At 41.8% G+C, this 17,447-nt stretch overlaps 1 protein-coding gene across 3 annotated transcripts in view; it reads right to left on the bottom strand.

Moving 5' to 3' along the window:
• OSBPL9 (oxysterol binding protein like 9) overlaps window positions 1–17,447 on the bottom strand; it is a 128,816-nt gene that overhangs the window by 72,649 nt on the left and 38,720 nt on the right. For 2 of the 3 annotated variants that reach the window (XM_015411975.1, XM_015411976.1), the window contains exon 4: window positions 4,350–4,426. In XM_015411975.1, coding sequence (XP_015267461.1) covers window positions 4,350–4,426 — 77 coding nt within the window. Of the gene's footprint in view, window positions 1–2,619; window positions 2,738–4,349; window positions 4,427–17,447 lie in introns of those variants that run through there. The other variant, XM_015411977.1, reaches the window with a different exon arrangement.

Here is a 17,447-nt window from a genome sequence, read left to right as displayed (position 1 = left end):
GGAGGTTTGTCTTTCCCCCTATTGTTGTCTTCCACCATAAGTGAAGACTTGCTTGCTTTGTTTGGGATTCCCTCACTAACTCTTATTAGCCTTCCTCCTCTGTCTTTGCATGTTTGTGTTGTAATTGTTTTAAATATTTCATATTTTAAATTCTTTTCAGTGTCTGATATGTTTTACTGTTTGTTGCCTTGGTGACCATGAATTAGGTGGAAAGGCAGTATCAAAAAGTTTTAAATAATTGTATGATAAGCCACACATTAAGTCCAATGAATTCAGTATGACTTCAACTGATTCTAATGCATACGCTATGCTAAACTGTATTTATGCTATTTAACAACATATTGATATCCCTTCTTTCCCTTATAGCTCCTGGTGGCTTACAGTTCTACACAAAATAATCAATAATAAAATAAAACCCCATTAACTCCCCCCCAGTGCCTGAAGCTCATACACCAGTAAAAGCCCTAACAATCCCAGAGTATCTCCTACAAACTTGTCTTGCTCACCTCCTTAGTGAGACCATTCCACCAAGTGGGAACCACTACTAGAAAGGAACAGGATCTGGTACATAATAGGTAGATAACCTTATGGGGGGAGGGCAGCTAGAGGACTATAACAAACACAGGGACATGTGGGAGAGATGGTCCTTCAGATGTGCAGTATAATTTTTAAAAAGTCCTTCAGATGTGTAGGCCATGAAGGATTTCAAAGGTCATAACCAGCACCTTGAACCTCAAGCAAACTGGCAGCCCTGTAGTTATTTAAAAGAAGCAAGATGTAGTGTAAGATTTAAGGAGTAGCAGCATCCAAACAAGTTTTCTGTATCTTAGCTGTCACTTCCCCCCTTCTACTGGCTACCTTGCTTCCCACAGCAAGCAATGGTGAGCCTCTAGTAAAATATATGCAACGTTTCTACAATATATTCATAGAATGACATTAAGTACCTAAACAAATGCAGCTAAAATAAATAATCAAGGTCACACAATGTACCATATTATGCTGCAGCTGTTTTTCGCAAATGGGTATTATTTTATAAGGGGTTTATAATCCAAACAGCTTTAAGTTTCATTAGCTTTAATGGTACAGGTCATCTTGAAACTCACTCTTCCACTTAAAGCAGGGAGACTTAAAAGTCCTTCAATTTGTTCGGACTGTGTCATGGCTTTTCTTTAAAAAAAATATCTAGCGTTTGCATAATGCTATGTATATTATAAGATTTTTAAAACCGCAGATGCAAAGATACTATAAAGAACATCACAATAGAATTGCAGGTATATTGCAATGGAATCTTTGCAAGAAATATGGCATAAGCCAGAAATTCACGGGAGCACAAACCAGATGAGATCAAATTAGTTAACATTATTTTAAAAAGGTCACAGAACAGCCGTTGGAATGCAATATATATTCTGAAGTACTAGCAAGATGTGGTGAATGATTCTATGTTTACAGTCTCTGTTTTATTTTGTAAGCCCCCTCAAGCAGGTATCTGAAGAAGTGGCATCAATTTTAAGTAAATAAACAGCCACATAAAAGATTTTTCAAATGTTTCAACTGTTCCTCTCTCCCACCAATTGCCATAGAAATATCCCCTATAGAATATCACTGAAATGCACTGTGATGTGTTCTCCTATGTAGTCTTTTGGCCACCACAAGCAATCAAGTGTAATGCAAGTTATCAAAAACAGACAGCTATTTTAACCTAACCAGTCTTCAAGACACATTAGATACCTTATAGGGGCTATACAGCCTTACTTCTCACCAGGTCCATATTATCAATCTCCACAGAAATGCAATGACATACCAAATGAGAATAGTTGCAGATGAAGATTCTCTACAAGATCAGAAGCACCACTGGCCATAGAGATGTGTGCTTAAGAGTTACTGGGGAAGTATGGTTCCCACCATATATCTCTCCTTAATCGGGTGTATAGCGATCATTGTACTGAATTAAACTGTGACCCCAATTCCTTTAGCCACTTACCAATAATCAATACTTTCTCAATATCTGCATCGGTGGGCTACACAGCATCTTTATTCTGCCGCCAGCACAACTCAGTTTACCACAAAGTGCTATACTCATTAATGAAATGTCTTCAGAGAAACCTTACTTTCCCATCACTTAAATAAAAAGGGGCTTTCCTTACAAATCAGTGCCTTTTATCGACTGTCTGTTTCGCGCTTGAGGAGCTTAAATCAGCGCAGGGCTTCAACAAATTAATTTCTAGACACAGATCAACGGCAATAATTGGCCTGTTCACCACTAACACTCAACTGAAGCCGTCCTACTTTTTTTTTAAAAAAAATCACCCTCCCCCCGCCATAACCCCAACCCAGATGGCTCGCACACGCACACGGCTCCTCAGCCGTGACGCGCTCACTTCCTAGACTGCTAGATAAGTGAAGTAGACACCAGATCGGGTCATATGGGCATTATTTCCCAAGGTTCAACTGCCCGCCTGCCGGGACTGCGGGGCAGGGGGACAAAGCACCGCTTCCCCCTTCGACTGACGTGGGAACCAGGAGTCCGGGCTGGCCTTCGCAGAGCAGGCCGGCGAATGTTTAGAGCGCCCTATCCTGCCAGTTTCGACGCTACGCCACCCCAGGATCGGTCCTACTCACGCTAGCCATGCTTCCCCCTGCCCATCACGGAGCCAGAAGAGGTCTGTCCTAGAGCGGGCCCCCTGCCCGCAGGGAAGCCGCGCCGCAGACTCGCTGCTCACACAGAGTTGGCCTCTACACCAAGGTGACTTCCTATTGGCTATGAGTCAGGTGCCTCCCCGCCCAATCGTCACCCCTCCCAATCCGAGCAGCGGTGAGATGGGAGGGTCGCGCGAGAAACGGGGCTCAGAGACAGAAACAAAACAAACCCCAACTGCTTCCTTCCAACACGCCATAAAGGACACTTCCGGCTTCCCCCTTTAGGCCAAGAGCTGGCATAACTCTGCACTCACGGGTGCCGATAAATCGGGCGGAGCTACACCAGCAGCTCAGGAGCGGAAAGGCAAGCCTTGTTGGCAAACAAGGCATCGCACGCAGCCGCTTGAGCAATTACTAACGCCGCCGCCATCTACAGCAACAGTCATCTGTTTGGAGCATCAAACAATGCCATAGCGGCCACGTTCATTCACAGATTTCATACGCCCCCTAGTTTATCTGAAAGGCCTCCAACAACTTCCTCCTTATTGGCTGGCTACAGCGTACTTGCCTGGTTTTGGTTTAGTCTGAGTTAACTTCCCTACTCTCCACCTCGTCCTCGACAAGGTTTCACTTCAATGAGTACATAGGAAGCCACAATACTACACACAGACATCATCACTACTAAGACAAAATGTAAGGATCTTTATAATTGTAAAGCTGCCATCCTAAACGGGTTTATTTGGAATTAAATCTAATTGAAATCAACAGAACTTCTAAACAAAGTTAGGATCAAACAGTGTGCTTAGCATAACACTGAAAATTTAAACAGACCAGAAAGTTGCTTCAAATGTCCACTGCTTATTTACACAAAGATGCAACCTTGTCTTCCCAATATTAGGTCAGCAACTGGGCAATCAAGTAAAAAATGCTTGTTTCCAAGCAAAAACACCAGGAAGATCAAAACAGGATGTTACATTTTAATTTATAGAATGATAGAGTTGGGAGGGACCATAGAGACCATCTAGTCCAACCGCCTGCCCAATTCCCCTCCTGTTAACATGCTATATAAAACAGCAATGATTTAAAATCGTGTAATCATAGTTGCAGGGACCCAGCTGTTTTATTTCTATGAAATCAGCATTAAGAGCAGTATAATTTTTAAAAAGTAAAAAAGAAACATTTTTAGATGTTGGGCAGATGCTACAGTCATATTTACAAGCTGCTTTGCAACCAAGGAGTTTTCACTAAATTGTATTTCCCCATGGAGTTAAGCTATAGTAGCACCAATATCAGGCAAGGGGCAGACTGTATTTCTGGGAGCTTCCCCTCCCCCTCAAGAGCCATGGAAGCTAGCAGTCACAAAATGGCAGCTGAGTGGATACAGCCTATCACACAATATCAGCTTGTACAAAACCTAATGTAAGCTGGTCTGCAGTGCTTAGGGTTGCCAACAGGCTGGAGGAGAAAATGTATTTAATAGAGACTCTATGTTAGGTCATATTTACTTCCATGTCATGAAAAGCTGCTTCCCATCTCTACACATTAAGCCTCTATTAGAAGGTCATATTTTATTCAGTTTTGCTGGATAATCAACATGGGCCATATTTTATAACACATAAGCCATTCTATGTTAAAATACATTCATCATTTTGATAAGGTTATCTCAGACAGACTTCTGAAAGTAACCCAAAGCAGATTGCAAATAAACTTACTTGAAGCTGAAGTGTATGACGAAGGATGGTTTCCTCTAAAGCATGAATCCATTTCTCTCTCTCATCAGCATCTCGAGCTGGGAAAGTATTAAAAATATACTTAAGTGCCCTTAAGACAACAGACAGCCAATTGGACTATCTCCAGAAAGCCAGCTGTTTTAGTATGTTGCAACAAAATGCCCATGGTCTTGCTGCTAATTAAATTAACTGGTAACAGGATAGCTTAGTTGATAAGAGAAAAGTTTATTTCATAGCTAATAAGACTTGACCAAGGTCGATACTGCTGGGATATACTAACCAGTAGTAGTAATACAACTGAACTGACATCCACACTTGCAGTCTTTATGGCAAATACAACACAAATACTTTAATACATTAGCTAAATTATGAGACTTCCTAATTTTTCACCAGAATATTCTGAACTATAGCTATCAATTTGTGCTTATAACTTTTTGTAGAGGGAAGAGGGCATTTAGAAAAAGTGAATCAACTGAAAAGTCTCTATTTATAAAGTGGCATGGCAGACACCAAACCTGTTGCCACACTGACACTACCACCACTCATAAGTCATGCTCCCAGTCTATATTATTATAGTTGATTGTAGTCTGTGGAGCCAGTTATATGCAATACTGTAACTTCAACTGTCTTAGCTTTGTCTTAATGAAATACCTATAAGGAAAAAGTGAATATCTTGGTTCCAATCACATCTGGAGTGATTAATGTGCCAGTTCCTATGCATATCTATTCAGACATAAATCCCATTGTGTTCAAAGGGTCTTACTTCTAGGGAAGTATGCACAAGATTGCACTATCAAACATGGGATCTGGTCAGAGTTACACAGGTAAAGGGGGGGGGGGTAGATGACAGATTAAATAAACTGCAGTCTATGACACCATTCACTTATTGAATTTGTATCTCACTTTCCCCCCCTGAATCCCTAAAGCAGCTTAAAATATCTGCAGAAAGAAGGCTCATTACAAAATAGTAAAACCACATCTGTTTGGAGGGCAATCCAAATGAACCAGGAAACCGTGTGTTTCTTTTCCTGCCACTGTCTCCACTCTCATGGCTTTTTGTCACTGGGCACTTGGTCTCACACAACTGCTATGGTAGTGGAGGATCAGCCCAGCTGGTCCAGGAGAAGGTGTACTGTGGTGTTTTCACTTGGCTTGCTTCGCGCTCTGTCACAGGGCATCTGGTCTTAAATGGCTGTCACATTAAGAGTGGGCAAGACAAAATCCCAAAAGTCCCAATCCCCATTCTGATTATTGGCATGCCATTATGTTAATAGTCCCCCCCTCTTCAGTTTATTGGGGGAGTCTTGAAAGATAGGCACTTTTCTCCCAGTTTCCATTTCTCACACACTTCTAAATACATTATGGGGGAAAGGTCTCCCAATTTTTTATGGGAAGTGTCTTCTACAAACAATCACAGAGTATTTTATAGGTTCAGTACTCCAAAGTGCAAGGAACCACTGGTAGGCAAAAATAAATCAAACAGATCTTCTTTCCCTTCACGGAACCACACACACACAAGTAACACAGTCAAAATAGTCTACTGATTGCACTGGGATCTCAAGAGTGGGATCCTACTGAAACAAACATTACCAGCAAAGATGCAAGAAATACTGCATTGGTTTTCCTCCACCCAACTCACCTACTATCTGCTTTATTGATAAAATAGGTTCATAATATACCTTGTGGCTCTGCCAAGACATAGGGAATGGCAGCATTTGGCCTGTGGGCTAGGAAGGATCTTGGTTAACTCATACCAACTACACACACCTTAAGGGCCTGCTCACCTTAAGAGAATTCTGAAGTTCGACTATTACATCATTAATTGTTACAACTAAGCGTCATGTGGTGCCTTGAAGATTAACAGATCTATTGTACCATGCTTTTTGTGGGCTACAACTCACTTCATCACATGCATGAAACAGCCTTCCATACTGCTGAGTTTATATAGCATAGGTCCAGAGAAAAAATATTTCACATACAATAGTCCAAAGGCTAAAGACAGCTGAAAACATTCAGAGATACAAGCAGTTAGATCAATGCAGATTTTTAAGTTACTTTCAATGAAAATATTCTAATATACTCAAAGCTTTCATTGCTTCAAGCATGGAATGGTACATGGGTACTCTATTGTGACACTGATGCAGTGTCAGTCTTGCAGTAGCTAAGTGACAGTTCTGTTTATGAAGTGTACTGATAAGCAGTATGACAGTCATTCACATAGACCATCAGCAAAGTGGGTTTTCCAAAAAAACTTTGAACGTGGGAATTTCCTGATGCCCTAAATAAATATGCTAAATCTGATCATGCTGAATTTTGACTTATATTTAGTTGATTTTTTTAAAAAGCACCCCATGTTAATTTTATAGCCCAACAACAACAAATACTTCAACTGAAATAACTAATTACTATTTTTTAATAATCGTTTAAGTGGTAGATTCAAACAAATTCAGAACTTTATGTGGAAATCGTTATTGCAGATAATTACTTCTAAAGACCATATAGCATGTAATTCCCTTATATTTGTTTGCATTTACCCAAAAACCCTGTTGACACATTGATTTTAACACATCCAAATAATAACATAGGCCTTGTTGACCTCATTCTCCTCTACAGAGGTCACTGCAGCATCTCAGTTTCTCTGTCATCTCTTACAAGTTCCATACCAGACTGAGGCAAATATGATTCAAAACTACTTGATCTGCAGTCTGTTTTGCTAAAGGATGATGTTACCAATAAGTCTATGATGTTACCAATAAGTCAACTTATCACACTTCGTTTTTTTCACGATTGTGCTTGTGACTGATTCTTTGAGAAGTAAAGGCAAGTTTATCAGTACGATCATTTGTTCCTTTGTCTGGACTGAGCTGAAAGTCTTTCCAATTCCATTCACAAGTATCTTAGGCAACCACTTCCAGCTTCCCCAGCTCAAAGAAGAGACAAAACATTGTTTTGTGTGCTCACTGAAAGTGAAAGAAAAATTCATCACAGTTTTTGGTTTGCTGTCTCTTGTAGTCAAACGAAATGTGAATTTTAGCCTTTACTTTGATTTGACCTAGACAGCTGAATTCATAACATGAGTTCAAGCAACAGAAAATTTTCCACCCCATATCTCCACTGATGGGAGAGCGTGACAACTGGATGAAGGGTTTGAAAGGCCCAACAAATGCAAGGGAAACTTTAATATCATTATTACCCATCCCTAGAGACTGTCAGGAATCAGCAGCCTGCTGTCAACAGCTGTTATTTTGACGACAGAGAAACAAGAATGGAAAAGCCTTCAAAGAACAATGTGGAACATGCAGCAACTATAGAAAACCACTACAATTACCCAAGATTCAAGACAGTAGTAATTAAATTAAAATAAGATGTAAAATGATCCCTAATTAAATTAAAATAAGATGTAAAATGATCCTTAATTCTCAAACAAAACACAAGGTGTACTTCCTTAACACTACTTCAAAGTTTTTAGGCTGAAAGAAGGAATATAACATTTTTTAAATAAAAGTACTTGGAAAAAAGAAAGAGAAGGTGAGAAAACCTTTTGCACCAACCTTTACTAGAAGGCTGAATAGAGAAACAGAAAACTTCACCTAACAAATCCATGGGGTGAGAGATATATACATAGGGGTGTGCGTGCACACGCACGTACTTATACAAGGTAAGAAAATCTCCAAGTATCCAGGAAAACATGACTTTGTATATTGACTAAAGGAAAAACTCTTAAAATCTGGCCTGATGAGGAGAGAAAAAACACAAAGAGAGATGGCTGTGAGCAATGAAGCATCAGTTGAAGGGGAAAAAGGAGTTTGGAAGAATCAGTTGGCTCAAGCACCTTAGAGCAGGGGTGTCAAATGTGTGGCCCGCAGCCCACACAGGTCTCAAAACCAGTCCCCCAGCAACTTCCTTCTCCTGCTTCCTTTCCCAGGGCTGCTTCTGCAGCTGCCACCCTACCTTGCTTCCCCCCCCCTCTCAGTGGCTCTTTGCTTCCTGTTTCCTTTCTCTTGCCTCCCTCCCCCCTTATGCGCATGCTCGCTCTCTCTCTCACACACACACATACAGAGAGAGAGAGAGAGAGAGACTCCTGGCTGCTTTGTGCCAGACAGATACAAATACAAGCCTGCCTACCTGCCCCTCCCTCTCCCCCCTCTCTCTCACTCTCACTCTCTCTCTCTCACACACACAGCTTCTGCTTTCTTATCGGGGGCTGCTGCTCCTCTTGGGGGGGGGGAGAAAAAGAGGGGGGGAAACAAAATTGGAGTCCCAGCTTTAAGACAATCAGTGTTTTATTCCAGGTATAAGCTTTTGTGTGCAAACACACTTCTTTGGAGGGAGGATGGATTCTTCTGGCAAGCACAGTGTATATTGAGGAAATTATTTTGGCTTATTCTGAAAAGTTTTTTTTTAAGGATTGGATTTGTCTGTTCCTATCTGGATTTATTTTCTTTCAAAGAGACCCTGATTAGGAATCAGAACACTTGAATTTGTCATTATCTTAGAAAGTGGAGTGATCTCAGATGCCAAATTGTAATAGCACACATTGGTAATGAGACAAGAAAACTAGGTCTCAGTTCAGTCCAGATTGATGCATTGTCTTGAACTTCATTATCAATTGCAATTCAGCTGTCTCTCTTTCTAATCTCCCTTTGATATTCCTTTGTAAGAGCACTGCTACTCTTTGGTCAGCAACTGAATGTTGTGGTTTCTGATGTCAGACTTATGTCCATCCTCCTGGACTGAATCCTCCTGTATAGAATTGAGACCTAGGGTTCCTGTCTCATTACCAGTGATGATATCTTCACACCTACGTCCCCTTTGCATATCACACCTAATCCAATCATGCCTGCTATTGCCATTCAGCATCTGAAATCATCTTTATAACGTTTATACCTCTGGTACCTCATGTTACATTTTATAGCATGTATGGCCCGGTCCAACAAAGTGACATTTATGTCAGATCCGACCCACGTAACAAATGAGTTCGACACCTCTGCCTTAGGGTTACTGGATTTTAAAGGGGGGGGGAGATTCTGGGGAGTGGAGAGGGATTTTTATAATGTTGCTCCTCCCCAAGACTCATTGCAGACCTTATTCAGTCCATCCTTCATCTTCTCCTAAAATTTAATTTTTTAACATTTGTATGTAAATTGGGCTGTTAAATTGTTGACTGATCTCTTGATCATAATAAATGCTCATGAAAATTTAAGAATTTTACCTCATTTCTAAAATATATATTCCTGAGTACAGAACAAAGGGTTAGCAGACTGAACTATGCCTTAAAAACCCTAGTCATTCTTATTACAGAAGTCTAATCCGTGCTTATTTCCACATTTATCAGACTGCCATCTGTCTGATATGTGGAAATAATCACAGATAAGGCTTTTATAATAGTACTGGTAATACTTCTTTAGATCTTTATGAAACAAACACTCAGGTCTCTAACATTTCTATCTACAACATTTCTAGCCATGTTTCCACATAGCAGAAACATAGCTGATAACTGAGCCACAAATAACAAGTCATAATTTGGATTTGAAGAGCTAAAACATCCATCAATGACAGATGAGACATTCCTGTTTAGTTTACTGGCTGTTGATACTGCCAAAAGTAAAAAAAAATAAATGGAATCCTGAGAGAGAGCCCCCACACTATCAAAAGCAACATACCCAAACATCTACATGATTGTTGCAGCCAAAAACTGATGAAGGCAAATTAATAAAAAGGAGTCAGCATATGAATAGAAAGTGAATTTTCTCAGAAAAATCTTATTTTCAACCTGTATCAGTTTTCCAGATTCACAAAGGAATAAAATATTCTGTACGCATTTTTATTCTCCAAGTGTACAGCTTGGGCGAACAAGCCCAGGAAATCCCTTTCTCCTCTATTATATGTATTTTACATAAACCCTAAACTATGAACCTGATCTTTCAGAGAACAGCAGTCCCATCCATAACTGGTTAGATACCACCTCCTTGGTCTGATGGAACCACGCATTCACAATACCTCTTATCTGATTTAATTCATATTGTTAGTCTTCATCTATCCCCTTACTGATTTCATATACAGTTTTAGGACCTCAACAACACTACCTGGACGATGGATTAGATTAAGAGAAGCAGAGTATTCACACAGTAGTAGAATCACCATGGACAAGAAGAGAGAGGAATGGTATAAGTAGCCACTCCCGAACATACTCATTTACAAGCCTGGACTACATCATCTACGTGTCAGTCAGTAGGATGGCTGTTCTTAATTTAACTTCACCTGAATATACAACACCAGTTGGCATTGTATCAGAACCAGCACTGGTTTTATCCCACAGGGTTCACATGGCCAGTTCTGGATAATCAACATGCCATCTTGATAGGTTGTTCCAACATCTTTTACAAAAATAAGTGAACACTAAACAAAATGCAAGATAACTGTGCTTCATTGTTGATAACTTCTCATTTATTTCCAAGCTACGACATCAAATGAATATACCTGTTCAAATGTGGAAAGGGATTTCCCCTTTATTTATATTTGCCAGATAGCTGCACCGTAGATCAAGACTGTTTCACATACTCAGACTTTCTTGGTGATATGTCCTCTGAAAAGAGAGACCGCTTCCAAAAGATAAAAACATGAGATTTATTGCAGTTCCATAGATACAAAAGTCTTCAAACAGCTGCAGCTGCAAGCAAGAGAAAATGTCAAGACAAGACTAGGGTGTGGAACGTAAATCAGCTTAATTAAGGCTGAGCTCCAACACCATGCATAAGGCAAGCCAAGAAGGTCAATACACTACACTTGACCCCGTACTTTCTGGCTCAAACAAATTGTTCCTCATTTCTCCATGAGCATGTTTATTAAATTTTTAAAAATTGACAAATTTTGTTTGGAAGTACTCAATGTGGCATAAATAAATATTTCACTAAGGCTCCCTTCTTCTGTTCTCTGTTTCCTCTTAAACAAAGGATATCCAGACTGCTCTCACATGGAAGGGAAAGCTACTAAACATGGTTCTCCTATATGCCTTTGCTACCAAAATAGATGGCAATCTTTAATTGAGCTTAGAAAGTGGTTGTTCCATTCATTTGAGTCCAAGTGAGAAAGGCGGACTAGAAATAATGTTAATGAAAAATAAATTAAAATAAATTAAAACATTATGTTAAACTGAAGTTTTAAGTACTTTATAGATCAATACCGATTATGCCTGGGTGCCAGTACAGATCCCTGAACAACATTTACCCTGTTCCCAAGAAGCTACCTCCTGAGGAAGAAATAGAATCCATTAGTGCAAACAGCAGTTCCTGAACAGTAACCAAATCAGCTCTGTAGTTTGACCTTGGGAATTATGAAGACATGAGAAACAAAAAAGTATGAATCCAACAAGAAAGCCAGTGGCCTTCTCACTGGCTAGAGTGGGGGGGGACCACACCCCACTACAACAAATTTGCAGGTAAAACAAAAGATCCCAGCATAGTTCAGTCAATGTGGAGGTTAAACTTTGTTGATTATAAGCCCCATTTAGTTTCTAACCTGTTACTTTACTTGTCTGGATCCCGTCAATTTTGCTTGTTTTTATCCACAAACACTAAAACACCACCGCCAATACAGATTAATAGATAAATGAAAAGGTGATAGAGGTGCTGTGTCAGAGAACTGATGGAATGATGTCACCTAACACAACCACAAGCTGGTTGAACTGGACGCAAACAAAAGTGACACAGAACATGTTCACAGGAAGGCTCCTAAGGAGATGAGCAACCACCCCTCTCTGGGAACTCCTCCCCAGGAATCAGCAAATCAAGACTAAAGAAAAATATATTCATATTTCTGGGCACTAGGTTCAACATTTTAGGTACATAGACAACCAAGTGCTTGCAAGTTTTAACAGTCCTAAGAGCAGCTGCCCTACCCTATATCGTCCAGCCTAGCCCAATCTCGTCAGATCTCAGAAGCTGAGCAAGGTCGGCCTCATCAGTATTTGGATGAGAGACCATCAAGGAATACCAGGGTAGCTATGCAGAGGCAGGCAATGACACACCACCTCTAAATGTATCTTGCCTTGAAAATGTAGGGTTGTCATAAGCCGGCTGCCGTATAACAGTAAACAAAAAAGAGCAGCTACTCAAATATGATCCTACTTTAACAATTTAGACTCTCTTTCCTTTTTTTTTTTTGGCCCCCCCATAGAGGATTTTTTATTGCATTTTCTATAAACTACAACGAAATTAGGAAAGGAATCTACAAACTATGGGAGAAAGTAAAGAAAAACCACTAAAAACTCAAGAGATGGTGGTCATACATGCTGCTTATAAAATTAGATTTAGCTTAAAGTTCGATTAAAGTTCATTGGATGTGGTCAACAAGTATAATCTTACCTATCGCTTATGGGTAGGATATCAGTGATAAAAATGAATGTGTTACCGAGAGTGATGTTTTTATTCCAAACTATCCCAATATTGTACAACACGGATATATTAACCAAATGGCAACAGGAAATCTCGAAATTTGTCTGGGCAGGTAAAAAGCCCAGAATTAAAATGAAAATTCTCTGTGACGCAAAAGAAAGAGGGGGGCTGCAGCTACCAAACCTAAGACTATATTACGAAGCAGTTTGTTTAACTTGGATGGAACAATGGGTAAAATTGGACAATAAAAAACTGCTGGCATTAGAAGGTCATGATTGTAGGTTTGGTTGGCATGCATACCTATGGTATGAGAAGACAAAAATGGACAGTTTTTTCAGACATCATGTGGTGAGACGTGCCTTATTTGCGACATGGACAAGATACAGAAGATATTTTCGAGATGCGAGACCACTATGGATTGTACCAACAGAAGTTTTGACACCATATTCAAGACAGCAAGGCAAGGAGTGGTTGCCTTATAGGGACTTAATTACGAAGCAAGGAACAGAATGGATAATGAAAGGGCAGGATGAAATTCAATATTTTTACGAATGGTTGAAATATATGCAGATTTATGATGTTTTTAAAATGGATAAGAAGAACTATGGTTTTAGAGAAGATAGAAACGAAATAGAAACTGTTTGGGAAAGTGGGGGGAGGAAAATGGTTTCTAATATGTACAAAATACTGTTGAAATGGTTTACGGAAGATGAATCTGTAAAAGAGCAAATGATAAAATGGGCAGTCAATATAAATAAGGAGGTAACTATAGAAACATGGGAATATTTGTGGAAAAATTCTATGAAGCTATCTGTATGTACTAATGTAAAAGAAAATTGTTACAAAATGATGTATAGATGGTATATGACACCTAAGAAAATAGCAAATATGAACCAGAATATGTCTAGCAAATGTTGGAAATGTAAAAAACATGAAGGCTCATTTTATCACATGTGGTGGACATGCGACAAAGCTAAGGACTTTTGGACAAAGGTCCACAGTGAAATGCAAAAGATTCTAAAATGTTCTTTTAAGAAAACGCCTGAAATTCTGCTCTTAGGTTTAAAAATGGAAGAACTGAATGTAACAAAAAAGACAATGTTCTGGTATCTGATAACAACGGCAAGAATGATATATGCTCAATATTGGAAGCAAGAAAAAATACCAGACCTGGAAGAATGGATACAAAAAGTTCTGTTCATGGCTGAGATGGATAAAATAACTAAAAAATTGAACAACAAAGAAGACCAAGAATTTTCCGAAGAATGGAAAGACTTTAAGATATATTTAGAAAAGAACTGGGACGTGAGACAAAATTTACTATGTTTAGAACAATATTAAGTACTTGATGTTATCCTGAGTTTATCTATGTGGGACATGAGGGAAGTGCATTGCGGGAAGCCTTTCGGGGGAGGGAGGGAAAAGGGAATATTTAACCAACTGATAAAGAGATGCAAAATGTGATATTAATGGAAAATAAAAAGTCTTTTGACCTAAAAAAAAACCAAGTATAATCTTCATACATATTAGAGATAAAAACACAAACATATCTGACTTCTTCAAAAGCAATATAAGAAATGATTAACAACTGTTAAAACGGATGTTAAGGACTGTGATAACTCATTTTTTGTCCTTTTTCTTTCTCAAATGATAACTTGTTTTTGGGGCTGCCACTCCAAGTTTAGAATCTGAGTCCTCATCAGAAGATGTCACTGCTCCTTCTTCTTCACTTCCCTTGATGCTGTTGCCTTCCTCCTCTTCTTCTCCTCCTGCTGGACAATTATGATGCTGTAGAAACTCATGTGCCTTTTCAACAGAATCAATTTCCTTTTTATCTTTGAATTTAAAGATTATGTCTTCGGGCACGATCCATCTGTAGGTGATGTTGTTTTTCTCTAAAAATAAAGCCAAGAAAGAAATCTATTCTTTCTTTTCTTTCTTATTTCAAACGGAATGTCCTTCAAAAATTTTATTTCTTTGTCCTTGATTTTCAAGTTAACTTCACTTGTCGCTTTGAGTATTTGATCTTGCACTTGTAGTCTGGAGAACTTCCCCGGGCAGATTATTCTTTCTTGTAAATTCAGAATATGACCTAAAGATCGCATCTATTTCGCTTTGTAAAGTTTTAACCCCCCTCCGTCATTGGTGTTGTGCAATGCCAGGTCCATTAACAACAAGGCCACGATCCTACAGGATTTCGTGGTGGAACAACAAGCGGACCTGGCGTGCATAACAGAGACCTGGGTGCGGGAGGGCGAGACGGTAGCTCTCGCCCAGCTTACCCCACCAGGTTTCTCGGTCCTTCACCAATCGCGGACTAAAGGGAGGAGTTGCTATTTTCATTCGATAGGCTTACTCCTTCTGGGCGCTCCCATCCGTGGAGATCGTGGGCGTAGAGTGTGTCGGCATGATGCTGGAGGCTGAGGAGAGTTTGGCGATTTGGCTGGTGTACTGACCGCCTAATGCACCGGCCAATAGTTTGCCGTCCCTGCTGGAGGCCGTATCAGTCTGGGCGTTGGAACACCCAAGGCTGATTGTCCTGGGTGATTTCCACATCCATGCCGAGGATGCAGCCTCTAGCCGGGCTACAGATCTAGTGTCATCCATGGCGGCGCTGGGACTCTCTCAACTGGTATTGGCCCCCACGCATCGGGCTGGTCACATGCTCGATCTGATCTTCGCAGTAGGGGTGATGGTGGACCGGATCACTGCTGAGGCAGTGCCACGGTCAGACCACCAGGCCCTGAAGGCCTGTCTGAATGTGCCACCCCAACCCTGTGTAGGCGGTGAGTGGATTTTTGCTCACCCACGGAGTCAAATGGACCCTATGCAGCTCCAGATGGCTCTGCGGGATCCGAGGACCCCTGGCGGCTCGTTGGATGAGCTGGTGGAGGACTGGCATGGTCGGCTCTCCACAGCCATCGATGAGATCGCTCCCAGGCGCCCTCTCCACACTTGTCTTAGGCGAGCGCCCTGGTATACTCGGGAGCTGCAACAGCTGAAACAAGAATTGATACGGCTAGAGAGACGGTGGCGTCACACTCGCGACGAGGCACTGAGAACATCTTATAGGATGCTTATGAAATCCCATGAGGTGGCAGTCAAGGCCGCTAAGAGAAATTTCTATGCGGCCGAGATTGCGTCTGCGAGCTCACGCCCAGCCTAATTGTTTAGTATAATTCAGTCTTTGACAACTCTGCCACAGGGCAGGCAAAACTTTAGGGAATTGGATATTGGCTGTGAGGCATTTGCAAGCTATTTCGCAGATAAAGTCCTGGCGCTCCGCCGAGATCTCCCCACCACAAGTGCAACAGTGAGGGAACTCGAGGCCCCTTGCGCGCCTTCGATTCCGGTTTTAGAATGTTTCAGCCTACTCAGTCTGGACGAAGTTGAAACATTGCTCGTATCTGTGTGCCCAACCACGTGCGACCTTGATCTGTGCCCCTCCTGGCTCATTAAGGCGGGCCACGAGGGGCTTCGAGGTGCCCTATGGGAGATTATCAACAAGTCCCTCTCGGCGGGGCTGTTCCCTGGGGCACTCAAGGAAGCGATGGTCCGCCCTCTCTTGAAAATCCATCCCTGGACCCGACCGAATTGGCAAACTATCAGCCGGTGTCCAATTAGCCCTATTTGGGCAAACTTATCAAGAGGGCGGTGGCGATACAGCTACAGAGTTTTCTGGAGGATGCTTCAATCTTAGACCCTCTCCAGTCCGGCTTTCGCCCGGGTCATGGGACGGAGATGGCATTGCTCGCTCTGACTGATGACCTCCGAAGGCATCTGGATCGAGGTGATGTGGCAGCACTGTTGTTGCTCGATCTGTCGACTGCATCTGATATGGTCGATCACCAGGTGCTGGCCCACCGCCTTGCCAACACGGGGATTCAGGGGCTGGTCCTCCAATGGTTTGCCTCTTTTCTCCAAAGTCGGGGACAAAAAGTGGCGATAGGGGAGCAGCAGTCCCGGAGGCACCCTCTTGATTGTGGGGTGCCTCAGGGGGCAGTGCTGTCTCCGATGTTGTTTAACATCTACATGCGCCCCCTTTCCCAGATTGCCCGGAAGTATGGGCTGGGGTGTCATCAATATGCGGATGACACCCAGCTCTATCTGATGCTGGGTGGCCAATCCAACTCTGACCTAGATGACCTCCAACGGGCGTTGCAAGCCATGGCTGGTTGGCTCAGACTCCGTCGGCTGAAACTAAACCTGGCGAAGACGGAGGTCCTGGGCCTAGGTCGGGCTGGTTCAGGGTTGGGACTCCCTCTCCCAACCTTTGATGGGGCTCCTTTGGTGCCAGCGTCGGGGGTTAGGAGTTTGGGAGAGCTCCTGGACACCTCTTTAACGATGGAGGCCCAGGTAGCAGCCACTGCCAAGTCGGCCTTTTATCATCTTCGGCTGGCACAGCAGTTGGTTCCCTTCCTTGACCATGATGACCTGGCTACAGTGATCCATGCGACAGTCACCTTGAGGCTGGACTACTGTAATGCTCTCTACTTGGGGCTGCCTTTGTCGCAAATCTAGAAGCTGCAGCTAGTGCAGAATGCAGCAGCCAGGCTGTTGACGGGTCTCCCTAGGCGGGACCACATCCAGCCTGTGCTGAAGGCGCTGCACTGGCTGCCAATGGACCACATCCGGCCTGTGCTGAAGGCGCTGCACTGGCTGCCAATAGCGTACCGGATCCACTTCA

The sequence above is a fragment of the Gekko japonicus genome, unplaced genomic scaffold (genome assembly GCF_001447785.1).
Source record: "Gekko japonicus isolate JY-2015 unplaced genomic scaffold, Gekko_japonicus_V1.1 scaffold664, whole genome shotgun sequence".
NCBI lineage: Eukaryota > Metazoa > Chordata > Lepidosauria > Squamata > Gekkonidae > Gekko > Gekko japonicus.
Note: the sequence above shows the minus strand (reverse complement) of the source record. Positions and strands in the feature narration are given on the sequence as shown.